Genomic DNA, 19,910 nt, shown 5'->3' with positions numbered 1-19,910 from the left:
AGACTTTTAGAAAATGTTACTAGCTAATGGTAGCAGTGCAGAACACCTTGATTTGAAAGTAATTCTTTCTGCCAGAAACTTCTGTGGAAAAAAAAATCTGGGTTTAAGATTTGAAAAGGTTAGAAGTTAAGGAACTGGAGAAATGACTTACTAGAATTCATACATATTTTATTTCTTTCAATACCTCACTTTTAACCCCACCAAAACAGCTTCTAATGGATTCTCAAATCTCTAGAGACGATTTTTAACATTATTTTTTGATAGAATAAAGTGCATCCATATGTCTGCTTTATTGAATGTTCCTAGTGCTCTCTGGAAAATAGCACTTTTATTAATGACAATACTTTTTTGCCTTATGGGGTTTTTTTCAGTTAAACTTTTGAAAGACAGTCCATACAGATTTAGCCTTAAATTCTGATTCTGGTTGCACTGCTATACAGTGTGCAGATTTGACATTTCAATAAGTACCTGAAAAGAATGAATGAAAAGATCCTAGTTTCTATGTCACTTAATCAATGTTGTGTCTTTAGTCAGATAAGGAATCAAAGTGATATTCTTAGTACAATACAAGAAAAACTTTATAAGCTTATTCAACTCCCATGTAGTACTGTAAAACGAAGCTTGATGGATACTTTAGCAAATTTTAGTTGATAGTTTGGCTTCAAAGTTAACTGTCCCAGCAGGAAATCTAATCAAGAATTATGCCAAAATGTTTGGGGTAAAGGGAAATGCATGGGAAGGAGTGACAAGGCTGTAGGTGGAAAGTTTGCAAGTGGACTGCAGGCAGTCTTATGAGACACTGTGTTCTAAATGCTAGTGTCCTGTTTTCCTGCATCAGACTAGGATAATTTTTTTTCCTCTTTCTCCTTTATGATTCTACTTCTCTTTTACCCTTTCTAAAGTCATGTCTACATTGTTAGTCACTGTATTAACTGCCAAGGGAGACCAAATGACTATTTCAGACTGGATATCTGATTCTTAGACAGCTGAAGATGAATCATATTTGTTTAATGGTATTATTTAATTTATCCCCGGTAAGTGAGGAATGGAAAATGAGTGGAGCTGTGGGAGTCATGAATCTTTCAGCTTCGGTGGTTTGGGTGCTTTCAACTTTAATTTTCATGTTCCAGTATCTGTAGAATTAATTCCCTGACAATTCAAAACAGCATCAGGGAGGCCTTTAAGAAATTAAAATCTGAAAGCAAATGAAAGCAGGCAGTGCGTGGTGGTGAAAATGGATGAGGAGTAAGGACCTTTGTAAGAATTGTGAATAGCCCAGGTGTTGCCCCAGGGTACCTGAGGGCAGCCAGGCATGGCCAGTTCTCTCCCTCTGTGGCCTCTTTGGAGTTTGCAAGTTCAGAAGATCAGACACAGGTATTTTCTTCTGCGTGAAAAAAATTGCCTTCCATTTTGAAACCAGTCTAAAGGGATTTTGAAGGGAGTCTGAAATTTATACCCTTGCAGATACTAGTCATGTAGAGTTCTGCTTCATAGTATTACTAGAGACTTGAAAGATGAGAAGTATAGGAAGTGGGGATGAAAGCAACTGGCTAACAAGTTAAATGTAAAAAATTTGTCTTAATGGATTTCCTTTCCTCTGTCACTGTAACTCCCTTGTTTTATAAATACAGTATTTTTATTCAGGATTATGCAGTGTAAAAGCTACAGTCCAGCCTTATGTTGGGAGAAAAGAGTACAGGGAGAAGCAAATCAACTGATGAGAATAAGCTAACAGCATAATACCTCTGCTTTCATGCAGTTGAATCTATGAGTTTGTTAAGTAATTTTTTCCTTGAAAACCAAAGAGCATATTTCTGTGATTATGATAAAAATCCTACTGGAAGAAATCCCAAGCATTTTGCAAGATTCATCAACACATTTTTAAAAGTCCTTCTGTAACAGTGTAGCAATTTGATTTTTGTAAAAGTGTAGCATGCTGTTGCTAAAACCTACTGATGTGAAAACATCACTGAGATATTTTTCTGCAAAGATGTTTATGTGCAAATAGTAAATGGTGAAGCACAGCAGCAGATTAGCTGTGAAATTTGATCTTACTCAATTTCTGTAGGTATTTGAATTAGAATTTCCAAACACAGTAAATATAGGAGCTGCCTGATCCAGAATGCAACTTCATAAATATGCTGGTTTTACAAATGGATTTCAAATGATGGTTTCAAAGGTGTCTGAATGAATCTTCTAAGACAGCACCTCAGCAGGCATTTATTATCCAGCCTGGGAGATGTGCTCTTCAACTGATTCCAGTCTATGAACAGGACAGCATTATTCTGATTGGCCTTTGGCACATGAAATCCAAGGAGGTTTTTTTGACCACCTAATTAGCAATGGAAAGAAAACAAAGCTTTATTTTAAATGTGTATGTACTTTACCAGATACTTCAGCTTTCTGGAGCATCTAACATTTTTAAGATAGCCTAAATAGAGAATAAAGAGCTCTACTGGGCTGTTTATAGACTCTTATCACCTCTTAGATGTTCGTTCTTCAACAAAAAAGTCAATCATATTACTGTGAGGTAAGAGAAGTTCCACCACCTCTCAGGTACTCTCTTGCACCTGTAATGCACTTGGCAGCAGCTGATCTGGTGTCTGTAGGGAATCTGTACCAGGAAGCCCTGGTTAAAAATTGTTTTCAAAATCTGGTGTCAGCTGCAGCACCACAATATGTGAAATCCTACTTTTCAGAAGATGCCTGGTACACATTTAACTGATACTCTGCATCTTTTAATGAAATATCCTGTAAAGGAATGTTTTATTCCAATAAAGGATCTTCCAAAATAGCTTTTGGAGGACTATATGACCTTGGAATAAATTGGCAATTGTTTCCAAATACAAAAACTCTTTATACACAAATTTAAATTTCTTTTAAAATAAAGCTCATGACATTTTTATTCAGGCAAACCAGGAAGCCATATTTACTCCTTCCTTCTTGAGACTTTTAAATGCAATAGCTGGAAATGAACTTTGGTTCTTCCTCTCTTAGGCATGCCAGCACTGGAAACAAACAAACAAAAATCCCTTGTTGAGAAACAGGCTCAAAAAGTCCTGAAAGCTTTTTCTAAGGGAATCACAGTTGATATTTCTTGGAAAAAGGACCTGTCAAAATACTTGTCTTTTAAATGCAGGCAATTATTTTTATGTAGGAGTATTCTGTGTTGTATCTAGTTTGGGATGTAAATATTAATATACTAATTGCAAAGGATTTAACCTGTTTATGGAGGTCAGGGCAAAAATTGATTCATTTTGCATCTTTGTGCTGTAAAATTCAGAGTTCCTTTTATGTCATAAGCCACTTCACCATTTAGGGATATCAGTACCTATAAACTTTAGGCAAGAAGGTGAAAATTATGAAACTATATGAGTAAATGCAAATTAGAATGTTTAGGATATTTTTGCAGAAAAGTGCAAGTTCAGTTTTCATATAGGAAATAATGTTTAAGACTTTATTGTTATTTCTTGCAAGGATTTTTCTGTTTGTTTTAAAGTACTCCATCTTTTCTCCTGCAGTTTCATCTTGTAATGCCAAAGTTATCTAGGCCCAAATCACAAAAAAGTATACATAGATATCCACCTCCTATATTAGTGGCTGACTTTGAAATCACAGTAAATACTTTAGTCTTTTCAAATAGCCCTTAGAGCATATTTCTTACTGGTCACCTGTGGCATTGAATGTCATGATTGATGGTTTTAATAAAATAGATCCTATTCTTGTATTGTAATTTTCCTATTTCTCATAGTTGTGTTGAATCCTTGTTTTTCTGTGTCTGTGACAGCCTATTTCATTACTATTAAAAGCTTTCTTGTTCTGATACCGAAATACTCCTAAATATACAGGAGTATACTCCTAAATATACAGGGTTCTATTGCCCCTGTGAAGAAATGAAAGACTTTTCAGAAGAGTCATGAGTTAATTTCAGTTGGTTCCTCTAAAGGAACATCAAATTTCCTTCAGTTCCAGTGGTGGTAGAGTCGTGGGTCCTCTGTGGCTCTTGGGGTGAGTGGCAGTGAGGGGTCTGTGTCTAGCTCTGGTCTTATCTTTATATGCAATGTAGACAAATTAGAAATCAGCTGCAGGGGGAAATGTCCAAGAGATATAAAACCAGAGAAATTTGTTCCCTCAGTTTGTTCATCTCAATATTAATAGGAGAAAAAGAACAGGAAAAGGAAGAGAACGAAGGAGAAAGAAATAGGTTTAATTTGCAACATAAACTTTCTTTCACGGAGCAGTTATGGGTATTTCATTAAAGGGAGAGAGGGGTACTGTAAACCAAGGACTGGAAACAGAAGTCAGAGACATTCAAATTAAAATTTAGGCATATATTTTTAAGAGTAAGGCCAATGAAATCACACAGAAAGGAAAGGGTCGTCAGTTTTTCCCATCTTCAAGACTGTAGATATTTCTGGAAACAGCTGTAGCAACATGAATTAATGGGCTTCTGGTTGAAGTTGCATATCCTGCAACATTTAGGAGGTCAGACTAAAGGATCTAAAGGGTTTATTCTGACCTTGAACATCAAGCATTAATATCTGTAATCTTAAAATATAACTGCATACCTTTGCTCATGTTTGGGTGGTTTTTGATCTTTCCAAATCAGCAGCCACCAAATGATAGAAATGCCTTTTCTCTGTGTTATGCTGCTAAATTACCCACATTTTTGATGCAGAAATTCAGAAAATGTAATTTGCCTTAAAACAAAAAAGAAGTAATCTTAAGACTGTCTCATGACTGGGTTCCAATTTTAGAGACATAAATATTGCTCAGTGACATTTTTCTAACCCAATCATTCTTTCAGTAGCCTTTGGCAGCCTGGCTTGTTTGAATCTGAAACTCTGCATAAATTATTTCTAATATCCAGCCTTTTTAGTAACATTTTTTTCTTGTTTGTGGTGTAGTATTTGGCTGCTATCCCAAAATGCATCTTTTTTCCCTTTGTGGTGTTCTATTTTTGGCACAGATTAATACAGGCATTAATATTATTAATAATGATGATGATAATGATGAAAGTAGCAATAGTAATGAGTATATTTTTGGGTACTTGTTAGGGCAGCAGATAACCATTATGCTTGCAGAACAAGCAAAAACAAGACACATAGCATAAGTTAGTATAGAATGAAAAGAGAGATTGTCTAGCATGAGAAACATTTGCAGTGAGAAATTAATTTTATACTTGAGTTTTTCCTTCAGATCAGTATCACAAGATACAGGCTGGATTCATTTTGATTGAAGATAAACCATAAAGGGCCAGCTGTGAGAGGCCCACTGTGAGTCCACCAGGCTTAAACCAGTTGACACATTTTAGGAGGTGCTGTAGTGCTGGCAGCATCCTCAGAAGTTAGCTTTCCTCTTGGTTTTCCTTGATGTATGGCATTCCTTTGTTGTTGAGATATCTCCAACCAAAAAAAGTTGATATTTTCTTACACTGACTATTCCCTTTCTGAGCAAGGGCATCTGCCAGCTCCTCTTTGACAACTGGTGAATTACTACATCTTTTATATGTTCCTTAAGAACAAAAGCCATATCCCCTTTTCATGGTGTCTTTAGTCTCTTGCAGATTCAAGGATGCCTCCAGACTGCAGTACAGGACAGACTGCTCTACTCAATTTTCTTTGAACTGTCTCTCCTCCATTTGTTTAATTAAAGCACCAAAAATCAGATGCTTTATGGAATACCTCTGAATTCACCTCAGGAATAAGATCATAGCTTCAACTGAAGTCAGTCTCTAAGCCAGCCATGGATGCTCTGTTCCAAGCTTCAACCAACATCACACATTCATAACTTTTTGAAATGTTTTGGTTTCTTTCTTTTTGCTGGGATGAACAGGATTTTCACTTCCCTCACTGTCTCAGTTAACACAAGAGAGCTCCCCTGCTCTAGATGTTTCCCCTCAGGAGTTCACTATATTGATGTAGAAACTGGTTCTGAATCTGAGTTAAACTGACATTCTGACACCATTGCAACATGTTATTTGTGCAAAAGAAATCTGATTAGCAGGGGGTCTAAATTGTTTTTTGCTTATAATGTTCTTTGACTGCAAGGAAAAATATTTCTTGCCCTCAGTATTATAGAGTCTGAAGGTCCTTAGGGTGGGTGGCTTGTGCTATACTGATATAGACACATACAGATACTTCCTTTTTTATGAAGCATTTCTTTAGATCTGACATCTGTTGCAAGATAGAGGTATAAAGATACAGATGTGTCTGTTATACAGACCCAATATTGGGACATCAAAAGCCTTTGTCTTGTGGGGTTCACTTGTTCTGAGGACTCAGTGTGGCTGGCAGGGCCAGTAGGAACTGCTCTCTATTAATACTGATCCCCAAGATGCATTATTTTTTCAGTTATCCATAAAGTTTCTGGGAACTTCACATTGAGCAAGTCCACTGCAATCTTTAAGTTCTTCTGTCATGTAAACTGACTTTCAGTTTTGGGGCATCACTTGGCAGCTCAAGGAGCTTTCTGAAGCAATCTCAAGGTTCAAATTGAACCCTTAGCACATTTTAGTCTGAAGGGACACTTGAAACAAACAGCATCCTTCCTAATGTGCAGCAGATTATACAGTTTATTTGTTGCATGAAATATGCATTTTAAAGTCATTGTTTCATCCTGTGCCATCATCTTTGCCTCATTTCCTAAAGCAAAATAGACACTTGCAGAGTCCCTAAATGTAACCATCTGTGTCTTTCTGCTCTGCCACCTTATACCCCAAAATCTGAATGCAGACCTACTCTGGCATTAGCATTATTTGAGCTTGTTAGTATAGGATGAGTAAACAAGCTGACTTGCACACTGGCATTGTTCTGCATGTGAGGCCCAAGTTCACCAGTGTTTGTCCAAGAGGCCTCACAGTAGTAAATGTGTTCAAAATGGGTAAAGGTAAGTCTTTAAGCCAAGTACTGAAATTATTCTGTTTCCTTTCAGTCTTCAAGTACTGAAATTCCTTTCAGTATTCTCATGTATAGAAGAGAATACATGAGATGAACAGAAATTTACTTTTCTACAGCTGTACAAGCGTCCAAGAATCCGGCCTTTTATTGTTTTAGTTTCTGGTTTTATTGCAGTCTTAGAGAAACAGAAAATTTTTATTAGCTTCCTGATTTAAAACCATAAGTCTCTCCATTATATCTGCATGCTAGTTTAATACTGTCAAGCATGTTAAAAATAGGAAAAGGTAAATTGACTGCTGGCATTTCTTATATGGTGTAAAATTTACTTACAGTATATTCGACCTGTAGCATTAAATGAAGGAAATGGCATTGGAAAAGTACAGATCTAATATTTTATGGGGTATGCATCAAAATCTCTACAGAAAAGGCAGGTGAAATTACAGGCACATCCTGCTTGATAATGTTCGTGTTTGAGGCTCTTTTAATGGCTTTGTACCATATGCAGATTGATATTGACCTTAACATGCACAGATAAAACTGGAAATGTGTAACTATTAATCCACACCTCAGTGGCTTGCCAAATTCTTTATTGTCCCATGATTTTATCCCTCTAGTTTTCTCTTTTAATTAAGTATCAACTGTGAAAATGTAATAAATTCTCTGCAAAACCACTAGGCATACTCCTGAACTACAGACTATATTGATTTTAGTCCAGTAGATCACAGCCATAGGGACAATGTGCCTGAAGGGTAACAAAGTGAACCTACAGATTGTCATCTCATTTTTGTCCCCTGATGTGACACCTTTCTGCTTCTGGGGATGCAGAGTGAGCAATTTTAGTCCAGCTGTAATTGTGTGTTTTGTTCTGTGCCTCAGCAGACTGGGGTATTAGAGAAATGCAGCAGCAGTCTCTTCCCCAGAGGTTGAGGGCATCTTGTCTCTGCAGGCAGAGTGCATGATCTTGCTGGAGTACCCACCATCTGCCTGCCTACAGCTCCTGGGAGCAGGAGCATTTTATTTCTCTGTTGAAACATATTATGTAAGCACACATATTTTTCACAATCTAATTCTGCACAATGCACAGTGCCTCTTTTGGTCATTTGCATTTTCCAGCAGTGCTAATTAAATCAGCACGAGGGGACTCAGCTAACCAACTGAGACCATCCCAGAACATAACAGCCTCTTCATGCACTGAGCAGCTGGTTCAGTGCTCCAAGACCAAGTGCTGTCTTTCATGCTAAAGTACCATTCTACACAAAAGGTACCTTTGATGGCATAAAGACGCTGCTCTGTTGGCTACACATACAGCAGTTTTGAAGTGTTTGTTGAGTAGCGTTAAAAAGACTTCCATTTTTTTGTTCTAAAAAATCAGTCCCATTTTTGTAGGTTTTTGAGACCAGGCTAATTTGAAGCTGCATTTTGTTTGCATGCTGGGGATCTACTATTTTTGTCTGATCCAGAGCCATGGGCTCATGCAGTCTGGCTGTGCCTGGAAGTGAAGAACGGTGTTGCACTGCTTAGAAAGCTCTGTCAGCAGTAAGTACATGGCAATCATTTGCTTTGTCATCTACAAATCTCTGTGTTGTATTTTGTGGTTATTTATTTGCTTTCATTTCATCCTGCCAGCTTATCACTGAGACAAGTAGGAAGATTTTCCTTTCCATTTGTGTAAAAAAGAGTGACTGTAGGAATTGTATCCTCAGTGGGAATGATTCAGAGGCAGAATTAGAGAGGCTGTCTGCCCTGCCACATTGCAGAGCCAGAACATCCAGACTGATGGTTCTTTTTTTTGCCTTGACAAAATGTTTGTCAGAGACAGACCACCCAACACAACAACCCAGACTGTGATCCAGAGCAATAGTTCTCTAGTGTGGAATGTTCTGGTACCTGGAGCTGAGTGCTGTCATGACAAATATTTTTACATTTAATTAACACCTAAGTAGGGTGTTAATTCCCTTTCAGTGGAATTAACAGTATGATCTGCTTGTAAATCTCTAAATATTACATCTACTGCTAGTCTAGTTATATCTTGTCTGATTTGTTTTTAAGCCTAAACATGACCTGTTCCACTAATAGAGCAGAATTTGTTCCAAGTGACCTCAAGCGCTCCAGTGTCTTCAGTCTCTTCTGCCTTGACTGAAAGGCAGGTTTCTTAGTGTGTAGGGCATATCACCACTCCAGTGTTATCCCACAAGGGCTAAACAGAGCATCCACTGCTCCAGTGGCCTCTCAACATGCCCAGGCACTCCCCTGCCCTTGGCTTGGGGACAGAAGTGCCACTTCTCAATTTCCAGCATGACTCATTTCATTTTGTGTGCTGGGACATTTTCTGGCTGTCCTGGCTAACTTGTGTGATAACTCTGAGGTGGTGCCACTGTGGGCTGCAAGCTGAGAGGAACATCCCACACAGGTGAGATGCAGAGGGCTGTGACACTTGTCTGGCGCTTAGTATTGTGTTCTTTGTAAAACTGGAGGATACCTTCGCAGCCTCAGGCTTATTTGCAGCCTAATTTCCCATTGCTGAAAAATAGCTGCAAAGCATTTTAATTTTTCTCAGTGTTTCACTCTTGTTTTGACTTGATATGAATGGCATATGAATGAAACTTGATTCTGGAATACAGCATTTTCAGGAAAGGAAACACTTTTGATAACATATATGCAATTCAGCCTCAGAGATTATCAATAATTTTGTGAACTCAAAAATTCCGTTTATCTATTGCAAAATTGAGTTTGGAATTGACAAGTTTCTTGAGTACAAAGTCTGCAAAATGCTGTCGTGCTATCAGAAAGCAAGAAAGTAATGTATTATGGTAGTGATTTTTCATGGTACATTACGAGTTCAGACTGAGATGCTGCAAAGACTTTAAAAAACTGGGCTGCCATTATTCAGATACCAACCTAAATCATATTTTTAAACTATTATTAGAACTCATACAATGGTAACCTCTGTGAGCTTACTTCCCTCATAAATTGTGTATTACTGGGATTCTTTTACCCATATTAATTTTTCTTTTTACAAAGTGTCAGCAATTCACAGCCTATTAATATGGCAATATTATTTCCAGAAGTAAGGAAAATAAGTCTCTATCTCAAGCAATTAAAATTGTGCAGCTATGATTTAAGTAAAATACCTTTCAAATAATTCAAGTCTGGTAAAATTATGCCACTATTCCAATTCAGTCTTTCATATTTTATTTAAATACATGTCAGACCTCAAAGTTCCATCACAGTTGTCTTCCACAAAGATAAAATGAAAAGAGTATTAGAGAAAAAGAATATTTGTGTCCCTACTAAATGAACAGTTGTACTGACGTATTAATAGAAAAAGAGTATTAAACAGAACAGTAACTTTTCCATTAAAGGTGGGGATCAATTTCTATCTACTTTTTTGAGGAGCTGGCTTTACCCACTCAAAGCAAGGACAGGAGAATATTTGTCCTCTTGTAGGGGGATAGAACTTAAGTAAATAAAGGTAATATAGAAAGTAATCTTACCCCCTAAAGAGTTGCAGCTGAGCCAATTAGTAAGGATTAGAAGCAGGCCTGATCTTAACAGCTGTAGCCAATAAGAAGAGTGTTATAAAAGGGTGGATTGGTTGGCTAAGGGGGAATTTGAGTCAGGTGGCTGCTGTGAGGACAGGGATGAGTCAGTGCCTGGAGGAGCTGCCTACGAGAAACATCAAGGAGGTACAAAATTCTAGCAATATGGAACCCTTGCAATGTAATGAAAAGAGAACACTTGCACTTTAATGACAACACCCACTGGAAGAGAAATTTGAACATACAAGTTCTGATTTTGCTTGTCTAATAGAACTTGTAACAGAACATTAATGAAGACTGGCAATCTATCCATGTAGCTCCCAGCACTGGGTTTTAGGGGCAGGTGGTCCAGAATGGGGCTCAGAGGGGACTGCAGATGCTCTGGATGGGGACAGCAGAGGTGGCTTTTGGTACAAGTGAGATGTGTGTGGAATTCCTGAGGAATATTGTCTGAGCAGGTCCTTCTTGGAGGTGTTCTGGGCATGCACCAGCTGACCCCAAGAGGGCTTGCAGGGTTTCAGCGCTGGGTGAGTCACCCTTGAAGCACAGAGAATTGCACTGATGGAGTGAGGCACAATTTGTATCCGGGCAGAGCAAATGAGGCCCCCATTATCAGCATTACTGTGTATTGTAGATTAATGCTGCATTTTTCAGAGAACTCAATTTGTCTCTTTTTTTCTGAGAGCAGCACGTGGGTGTTTTTTTCTTCCAAGTATACACATTAAAAATATTTTGCCACAGTTAGATAAAAATAAAATTCTTATATTTTCATGACTTCTTTTTTCCTCATTAATTAAATTTTTCTGTTGGATATTTCTGACTAATATAGATCTTCCCAGAATACAAAACATCTTTCTGGAAATGTATCAACTGAAATAACAACATAAATGTTTTTCTGAAACTAAAACCAGCCTTACTAATCTGTTCAAATGTTTTTAGTATGATAAAGTCAATCTCTGGTTAAATCTGTTCTGTGAGTTTTCATCTTTATGTGCCATCAGTTTTTGAAGAGGCTTTGTCTTAAAAGAATACCAATACTATTTTTTCCCTTTTCCAACTGACTTCTTGAAGTGAGTTTCTAGAACTTTCTTTGGGAGCTGTATCTGAGAGCTTGGTTACGTAACAAACATCGGTGCTAGCAAATTTCATACTCTGTTGTGATACCCTTTGACCAAATAGAAGGAGATTTCCCAGAGTGGGAGCATCTGAATGCCAGGTAGTGTTTGACTGCTAGTAAAGACTTCAGTAAATATGTACAAATTTCAAGAGAAAATATTGCTGCCTTTATATGACTTCACAGGATGAGTGAGGGTTTTGAAATTCTCATTTTGTAAGTTAATGTATGATCTCTTACAATTTTATGTTTGTCAAAAACATCTGTAAAGATAATTATTTGCCTTGTAGCAAGTCTAGTAGGAGAAACATGAGTCTTTTAAATAGCTCAGTAGAAGTCATTACAGTTTGTGTGTAAATTAAAAATAAAATCACTGATAAACTGGAGGCATCTACAAACAGCTGGTTCATAATTAGCCTTAGTGAATTTGAAAAACTGGAGTAAAAGGCAGTTCATTTCAAAACAGGTTTTGTAGAGAACAGCAACATTATTTGAACATCACTTTATTTATACACTTATTAAATGGAGCACCAAATAAAAGATGAGTATTCTGAAAGCAAAGTGCCCCAAACTGTCCTCTCTGTTACAGAAATGACAGCTGGACTTTTTTTACCAGCCAGTTAAATCATGGCATTTCCCAGCAACTTCAATCTAGAATTGTGCTGAGCAGTAAACTTAGGGAAACAAAACAAAGTACCTCTAAACAGCAAAGGTACAAAATTATTTTACTGGCTAAATGTGCATTTTTTGAAGTTGACTTGGGGTAACTTTGAGATTAGAAAGTCCATGTTTCATGTTGCTAGCAGCCTTTGGAAGGTGCTGCAGCTGGCTTTGCAATGGAAAACTCTCTCTAGCTATGAGGAGTGGAGCTCTATGTTGTAATAAGAGCTGAAGTTCAGCAACCTGAGTTCAAGCACAAAATGCAGATGTGTTTGGCTCAGTTGATTCTCCTGCTGACACAGCCTCTCTGTATCATTACAAACCACATTTTTGCTTCCAGCACAGTGCACACTTGTGTCTTCACATTTCAAACAGAGGCTTGAGGCTAGCCACAAAAACTGAGAAAATGAATCCAGGGAATATGCTTTTACAGTGCCCCTAGAATCAGCCTTCCCCTGTGGTGCTGGTCTCATTTGTGGCTGCTCCAGAGTTTCCTGTTTATCTGGTCCTCAGACTACCCCAGAAGGTACAACAAAGGCAGGTGTAACACAGTGGTGAATTAAACACACGGTGTCCTTAGACAGCGAGGACTCCTCTGCTCCCAGAAACAAAATGGAAACTTTCTCCACTGTGAAGATCAAAGAGTGTGCAAACCTCAGCCAGCCTCTTGGTCTGAGGAGAGCAGGTGGAATACATCATCTGTGGAGATTAGGGAATTGCATATTTGTACAGAGGCATACATCCAAATATGAATTCACATAATTGAGAAAGTCAGTCATTGGCTAGAATTTATTGCAGGTTTGAAAATATAGTCTGTATGTAGTGTCATCCCCATGCAGTTTAACCTGTAAATCCTACAATCTATATTTTAAAATTTTGTATTTAAAACACTAGGAGGAAGAACTCAAAGGATAAAGCTAAGGATGCAAGTCTAAGTGCTATAAATATGATACATGTGTATGTAAAAGGCCCATAAGCAAAAAGGTCAGTAATACAATCCATAGCCAAAGAGACTACAAAATAGCAGGCTATGAAAGAGAAGGTCATTTTCCATCAATAAATTAGATCTTAAAATGTTTTTCATTGTATATAGCACATAGAAGAATACCAAGATCTAATCTTTTCCAAAGCCTTGAAATTTGTTTAGATCTCCATTCAAGGATCATAGAATACCATTTATTGGAGTAGCTCCAAATGTGAAAGAAATTTTTTTTTTCCTTGAGGATTTTCATGCAGAATTCCCTCTTGTTTCTCCATCACACACGGTCCACAGAGCTCAGAGCTCACCCCAAAGGTTTGAGCTTTGCAGATGAGTCAGACTTGGCTGAAGGTAGTGGTGAAAGGCAGGCAGAAGTGCAAAGATGATGAACAGTTTAATCTAGGGATAGAGAGGCTTTAAAATAAAATGTGTGATCTTCAGCTGATGGCTGACAGTGAAATAAATACCTCTTATTATTTACTAAAGTGGTTTTTTACTGTTACGGTGTTTCCATGTTTTGCATGGAGACTTGAAGGATCATCCCTTGTTGAGAATGCCCATTATACCATGACTGGGGAAATGCTGACACTTATCTTTGTACTAATCTGAGCACCAGATAGGTTTGTTGAGAATGATTGCCCTCAAATAATAGGCTTAACTACAGGCTGTATTTTAATAATGAATCTTCTAAAATCCAACCAAGAGTTTTCATATTACTTGGAATTTTCACATTCTCTCTTCAAAGTGATTTTTCTGGTTAACTGGTGGCAGTTAAAGAAACTATTAAAGTAAATCATCTTATACTGACTCATATGTTTAAATGCCTGAGATCTTTATTATTCAATTATTAAAATAAGACACATTTCATTTGTTTAAAAAGTACCATTTGTATTGCAAACAAAATGAATTCATCTGAGTAGTGGAAATAATATTTTTTTTTCTTTAATGAAGCATATCTTAAGGATATTTTTTAAAGTTGATTACAATAAAATGTCACTGAACTTGTGGGAGGGAAAAAGGAATTGTGGTGCTCTTTTTCTGAGAGGATCATCTGGGGAAAAACCAGGGGATACAGCAGGAAATTTTGGTTTATGCTTAAAATCTTTCAGGGTGTAAGACAGAGGGTGTGTTTGGGAGCTGTGGCTGACGTGGGCTTTCTCACAGCTGTGTGGTGCCCATCCCTCACTGCTGCTCATTTCTGGTTTCTTTCCATCAGCCTGGAAGTGTGTGGGTCTGAGAACAGGACAGGAAGAGGGAATTATAGGTCACCTCACAACAGGTTGTATATGACAGAATGAAAAAATTATAGAGATGTTTAAAGATAAGTGGTCATGCTGCCACTAAAACTATTGGAATTACTAAGATGGGTTCTCTACAGTAATTTCAGGTATTCTGGATTCTTACCAGACCATTTGAAAAGGCCTTCAGAAATGAGCATTTAGACCGTGCACACAGATTTTTACCTGTGATGACTAAGATTTCTTTGATATATCCCAGAGAGTCACAAAAAATATTCTTGCACTCACCTTCCTGGGTAAAAGAATAATAATAAATCAGATAATATTCTGATATAGCTGATAATAAAAATAATAAATCAGATATTCCTGATATAGCTGATTGAAAGGACTAAGGTAATAATTTAGGCTACTTACAGAAAGGTCAATTAGATTATCTGTGAACAGTGCAGGATGAATTAATCTAGCAGGCACCAAATTGCATGTATTCTGCTGAAGTGGTGCAGAAGAAACTTGAGCTGCTCTCAGATGGCTACAGACCCACCCCGTGGTTTGGATATGAAGCTGCAGGTGCCACCTGAATAAATAATTGGATGAGACTCCAGTAGAATGCTCCTGCTGAAGCTGCTGAAAGCCAGCTCATTCAAGGCATTTGACTTGGCCAAATATATGGTTTATGTTTAAAGTCAGAAGTAGAAGCTTGTTAAAAACAAAGGGAGAGCCAATCTGGTTGAAGTAGAGCAGTAGAAGAGAGGGGGTAGTTTATACTGAAACTTTATGATCTTGTCTGCTTTCACAGAGTAACAATACTAAGATATTTCCTCTAGTTTCTCCAGATGCAGAGCATGTACAGATGCAAATATAGATCTAAAATTCTTGCTTGCTCATAGATATTTCTAACCAGGAGTATTTATGGAAGCCAGGGAAACTAAAATCTTATGAATTTTAATCCCAGCAAATAAAATACCTAAGGCAAATTATACTCAGAAGAGACACAATTGGTTTTACTGTTAAAAAAATCCAAAAAATTTACCACACCACGTTTTGGGAAGTCAATTCAATGAAAGATTATGATACAAGATGAGCAAATACTAATGGGTGAATACTCAGAAATGTTTGTTGAAAATTTACACCAATAAAAATGTCTTAAGGGCAAAACAAATGATTTAGAGCTACCATTGCAGGAACAAGAGGGATGTTTGTGTTCACATGTTTTTCATGGAAAATATAATGCAGGTGTAGACTCCAGCTGGAACATCAATGAGTTACCACATAGGAAGTTACAAAAAAACTGTTACATTATTTAGAATTAGAGAAAATTATAAACATTTATCCCTGCCATTTTCTTGGAAAGGGCAGTTATCTTCAGATTTGTATCTTCTAATGATCTACAAACTATTGAGTACCCTTTTGTCTGTGTGTCCTTTATTGTATTTCTTTTCTGATTGATCTTTTCTACTAGATTTTATAAAGACCAGCAAACATGAGAGAAATGCATTAGAACACTGTAAAAAGTTATACTTTGCCCATTAGATTCATCAGTATAACAAGCCAACAGAGCAGTTTTTAGTTCAGCCAAGTGTGTCTTATTTTATAATGTCTGGAATCGACTCCGGTCATGGTTATGAGTTTGCCATCATGATTGGTAAACCACATATACATTATGCAAGAGATCATTACTGGAAGTATTTAATTCACAACCTATGTTTCTCAGCTAGCAAAGCAAAGGGATTCATTGGAGTGAAATGAAACTGGAACAGAGCACATGCCTCAAGCCAGCCAAAAGAAAATAAAGCATAAAAGCACTGCATGGCTGCAAGCCAGTGAATGCTCCATCACGCAGTTGTCAGCCTCCTCCTGTGGCCAAAAACCCCTGTATATCATGGTCTCTGGGTTGGGCTCCTGAAGCTTGAGCTGTATAACACCTCTGGCACACACCAGTGCTCCCTGCTGCTGTCACATGCAGTGAGCAGGACGTGTCCTGGGGGAGCTCCTTCCCCCTGAGCTCCAGCTTGGGAGCCCCAGCAGCGCTGGGGATTTGTGGAATGGTGAGATGGGCACCGGGGTCCCTGAGCACCATCCCCAGCTCCCCCACTGTGGGCACCTGGGAATAAGAGAAAAGAAGGGGATAACATTCATGTCCGGGATTTTTCAACATCTCAGTAACTTCTGATGTTCTACAGAAAGAGAAAATAAATGGAAGCTGAATTCTACAGAAACCAAGTCAGTCACTTGTCTGACGGTGCTGGATAGGGCCATTAAATAGTAGTTACTGACTGTAAAAGTGCTTTTCTCCTGTTTCTTTTCTATGAACTTACTGTCAATGTCACTGTTCTTTCCCTACCAAGTAAACCAAATGACAACATTTTCTGTGTCTTATTTTCAGCCTTTTGGAGGACACAGTCCTATTACTATTACACGTTATTCTTGCTTTATATAGTCTGTAACACAAGGTGTAATTCACTGCTGCTGAATCAAGGCTGGTTTACATATTTGCAATTCACTACAGTTTTCTTGCAAAAAGTCTTCTGGACCCATAACTGCACACGCAAGCTGTTGTTCTGATTGTGCTTCAAAATGATCAGGCTGCTCCAAATCTTAGGCACTTTAAATACCACAAAAGCACTTCTGGAGTCAATATGCTTTAAAAAAGCATCAGGTAAAACTACAGAACTTTTTAGGGGAGAAAAGCAAAAGAATGACAATTGAAAGGATGAACTAAAAATATGCTACATCTATTTTATTTTGAGCTCTAGAACTATTTTGTTTTTTAAAATTCCCAGGAGAAAAAATTCATTGTTATACCAGATTAAAAAAAAAAAATAAAAGGAGTTTATGCCCAAAGTATTGAAAAACATGAATTAGTTCAGACAACAAAATTACTTTTGAAGAAGAAAATTTGTAATTTTACATTGTAGTTAATTGTAGTTAATCTGACTGCTCTTTAGAATGCACAAAACTCTATATTATATACTCAGATATTAAGAAATTTTTTTTTCCATTGTGCTTTGAAGTTTTATTTCCTTTGCACCATGATTTTATTTCTGTTTATTTCTCTTAGAAACTTGCTTTTGAATTGCATGCAACAAACGCAAGGCTGTAGGCATCTCTTCCTGTAAATACACGTTTTTATATCTGGTTTGGAATATGCAATTTGCCAGAAATATCAGGTGACTCTTTTTATGAAGTACTTAGGAGGTTTTAGTGCATTCATTACACATGTTGAACTAAATGGCTGTGCTTGAAATGAGAGGCTGTAAATAAAAAATGCACTTTGAGGGTCAGAAATATGTGTAGGTTCCTAAACTTCCTAATGTTATAAGCTGAATGATTCAGGTTTGTGTCAGTGGGCAGGCTACAGCTGCTGCTCCCGAGCTGGCATTTTCTCAGGCTGCCAAAAAGCATCTGCATCACTGGGCATGTTCTGTACATTCGAGTGAGAAGAGCAAGAGCTGCAGGACCTTTGCTCTCTGCAGCCGATCACAAAGGACAGACTCAGGGAGTTTCTCTACAACCTCCTCAGAAATCTCACAAGAAATTAGAAGTAAGGATGGTGGCATCTGCAAAAAACTTTTCTATTGCAAGAAACAGGGTTAGTGGTACAAAATAGTAGATTACTTAGAGCTTGAGGATCCTGGAAGAACAAAGATCCATATGGAAGTTCTCAGCCTCAGGGAACCAGGCATACAGGTATTTTGTGTCTTATGAGCTGGGGTGCTTTTTCCCCTCTTCTTTTGATTATGGAAGTTTGCTGGCTTTTTTGCCTTTAGCTAAAGAAGAGAGAAATCATTTATAAGCTTTTTATAAACCTGGAACAAAAGGTTTTGAAGTTACTGACAAAGGGCAGCAGTAATAACATTATGGACTTATAGCAGGCAGATAAGGAATATCTGTAAGAAGAAATGTATTTTAATTTATAACTATTTGTGCTCTTCAGTTACTTTGAAATAATTCGGTAGAGATGTTATGTGTTCCTATTTACAGGAAAATCTTTATATAGTCTAAGTCAATAAGGCTTTTGACAGAGAGTTCAATAGCAAATGACATTTGAAAAAATGTTTTAAGGTTGCATGTGTGAAGCAACAAGTTAGGGATCTATCTACTTGCAATTTTTCATCTTGGGAATGTATGTCGGAACTCAATGCAGTAATGATTTTCTATATTTTTCCTATGTCAGAATTTCAGAGAGTGAAGAAATTGAGTTATTTATAGACTTCTCCATAATTATATATTTGATCCCTTTTCAAGGTTAAGAGAAATTGGGAGAAACTATATTGGGAAATTCTTATTAATCATGTTGGATTAGATTTATAGATATGCCTTTCATAATGGAACATCTTCCAGTCAGTATTTGAAATTGTTTTGTCCTAAAGTTATAGTAAAAGTGGCAAATACAAGGTTTTTAACTCAGTTTTCCCGCCACATGCACTACTTTGCTGGAATGTTGTAGTATCATTTTTGGTGGTAGAAATAAAAGATGAACCCTCGTTTTTGATAGTGTCTCTTTCAATTGTGAGTTCTATCAATATAAATAAACCAGAACATATAACATTTATGTGATCACTAAATACACCCACATTTCATTCTGGTTACACACGGACTAAAGCCACTGAGCACTGCAGAGAGATTTGGAACCAAGATTTTTAGTTTAATAAGAAATGGGAAATTCATACATAGTCATGGGAAATATAATACCTAATACTTTATTATTTAGGTACATATATCGGTAGTTGTATGATAACAGTATGTTCAAGTTTTATGCAGAAAGAAAATTGACAGCTCTATCTATAATCGTATATTTATTTTCTGAATTGTACAGGTTTAGCCAGTTATTTGAGCCAGTTATTGAGCCATTAGCTTTTTTAACCTTTGCAATTATCAATAGTGAAAAATATTGTACCAACCACATGCTTTAACCAGAAAGCTCTGTGTGCTTTTTGTCCTCCATCGGGACAGAACCATGAAGGAAAATGAGCCACAAAGACTTCACAAGTGATTCATTGCTTCCATCAAAGCAATATGATTTTCAATTGTACTTTCATTTGTCTTTTCCCTGACAGGAGGCATTGTTGATAAGGACCTTCGTCACTACCTCAATCTACGGTTCCAGAAAGGTTCGGTGGACCATGAGCTCCAGCAGATCATAAGAGACAATCTCTACCTCCGCACCGTGCCATGTAAGTAGGGTGGAGATGGACAAACCTCCTTTTTAGTGCCAATAGGCTGTCTGGGTGGGTGCTGCTGAGGCCCTTTGCAGTGCCTGAGGAGGTGATCTGTGGATAAAACAGACCAGTAAATAGATTTGTGGCTTGCTTCCAGTCTTCTACATTACTGCTGAGAAATTCAGCTGTTCAATGCTGATGTTTTCATGGTGTTTTCGAAGCTGTAATTTCATAAAGTCTGTCTCTAGAATAATAATAATCTTATTTCTTCTGTAGTCTCAGAAAGCACAAATTTAAAGGGAAAAAACACTAGTTTTCTGGG

The 19,910-nt window shown here is 37.4% G+C and overlaps 1 protein-coding gene across 11 annotated transcripts in view; it reads left to right on the top strand.

The window, feature by feature from the left end:
• Positions 1–19,910, top strand: part of MAGI2 (membrane associated guanylate kinase, WW and PDZ domain containing 2) — a 701,395-nt gene that overhangs the window by 191,658 nt on the left and 489,827 nt on the right. For all 11 annotated transcript variants that reach the window (XM_058021985.1, XM_058021981.1, XM_058021983.1 and 8 more), the window contains exon 2: positions 19,487–19,603. In XM_058021985.1, coding sequence (XP_057877968.1) covers positions 19,487–19,603 — 117 coding nt within the window. The remainder of the gene's footprint in view (positions 1–19,486; positions 19,604–19,910) is intronic.

This window comes from Melospiza georgiana, chromosome 4 (genome assembly GCF_028018845.1).
Source record: "Melospiza georgiana isolate bMelGeo1 chromosome 4, bMelGeo1.pri, whole genome shotgun sequence".
Taxonomy (NCBI): Eukaryota; Metazoa; Chordata; class Aves; order Passeriformes; family Passerellidae; genus Melospiza; species Melospiza georgiana.
This window is presented reverse-complemented; position numbering and strand designations above follow the sequence as displayed.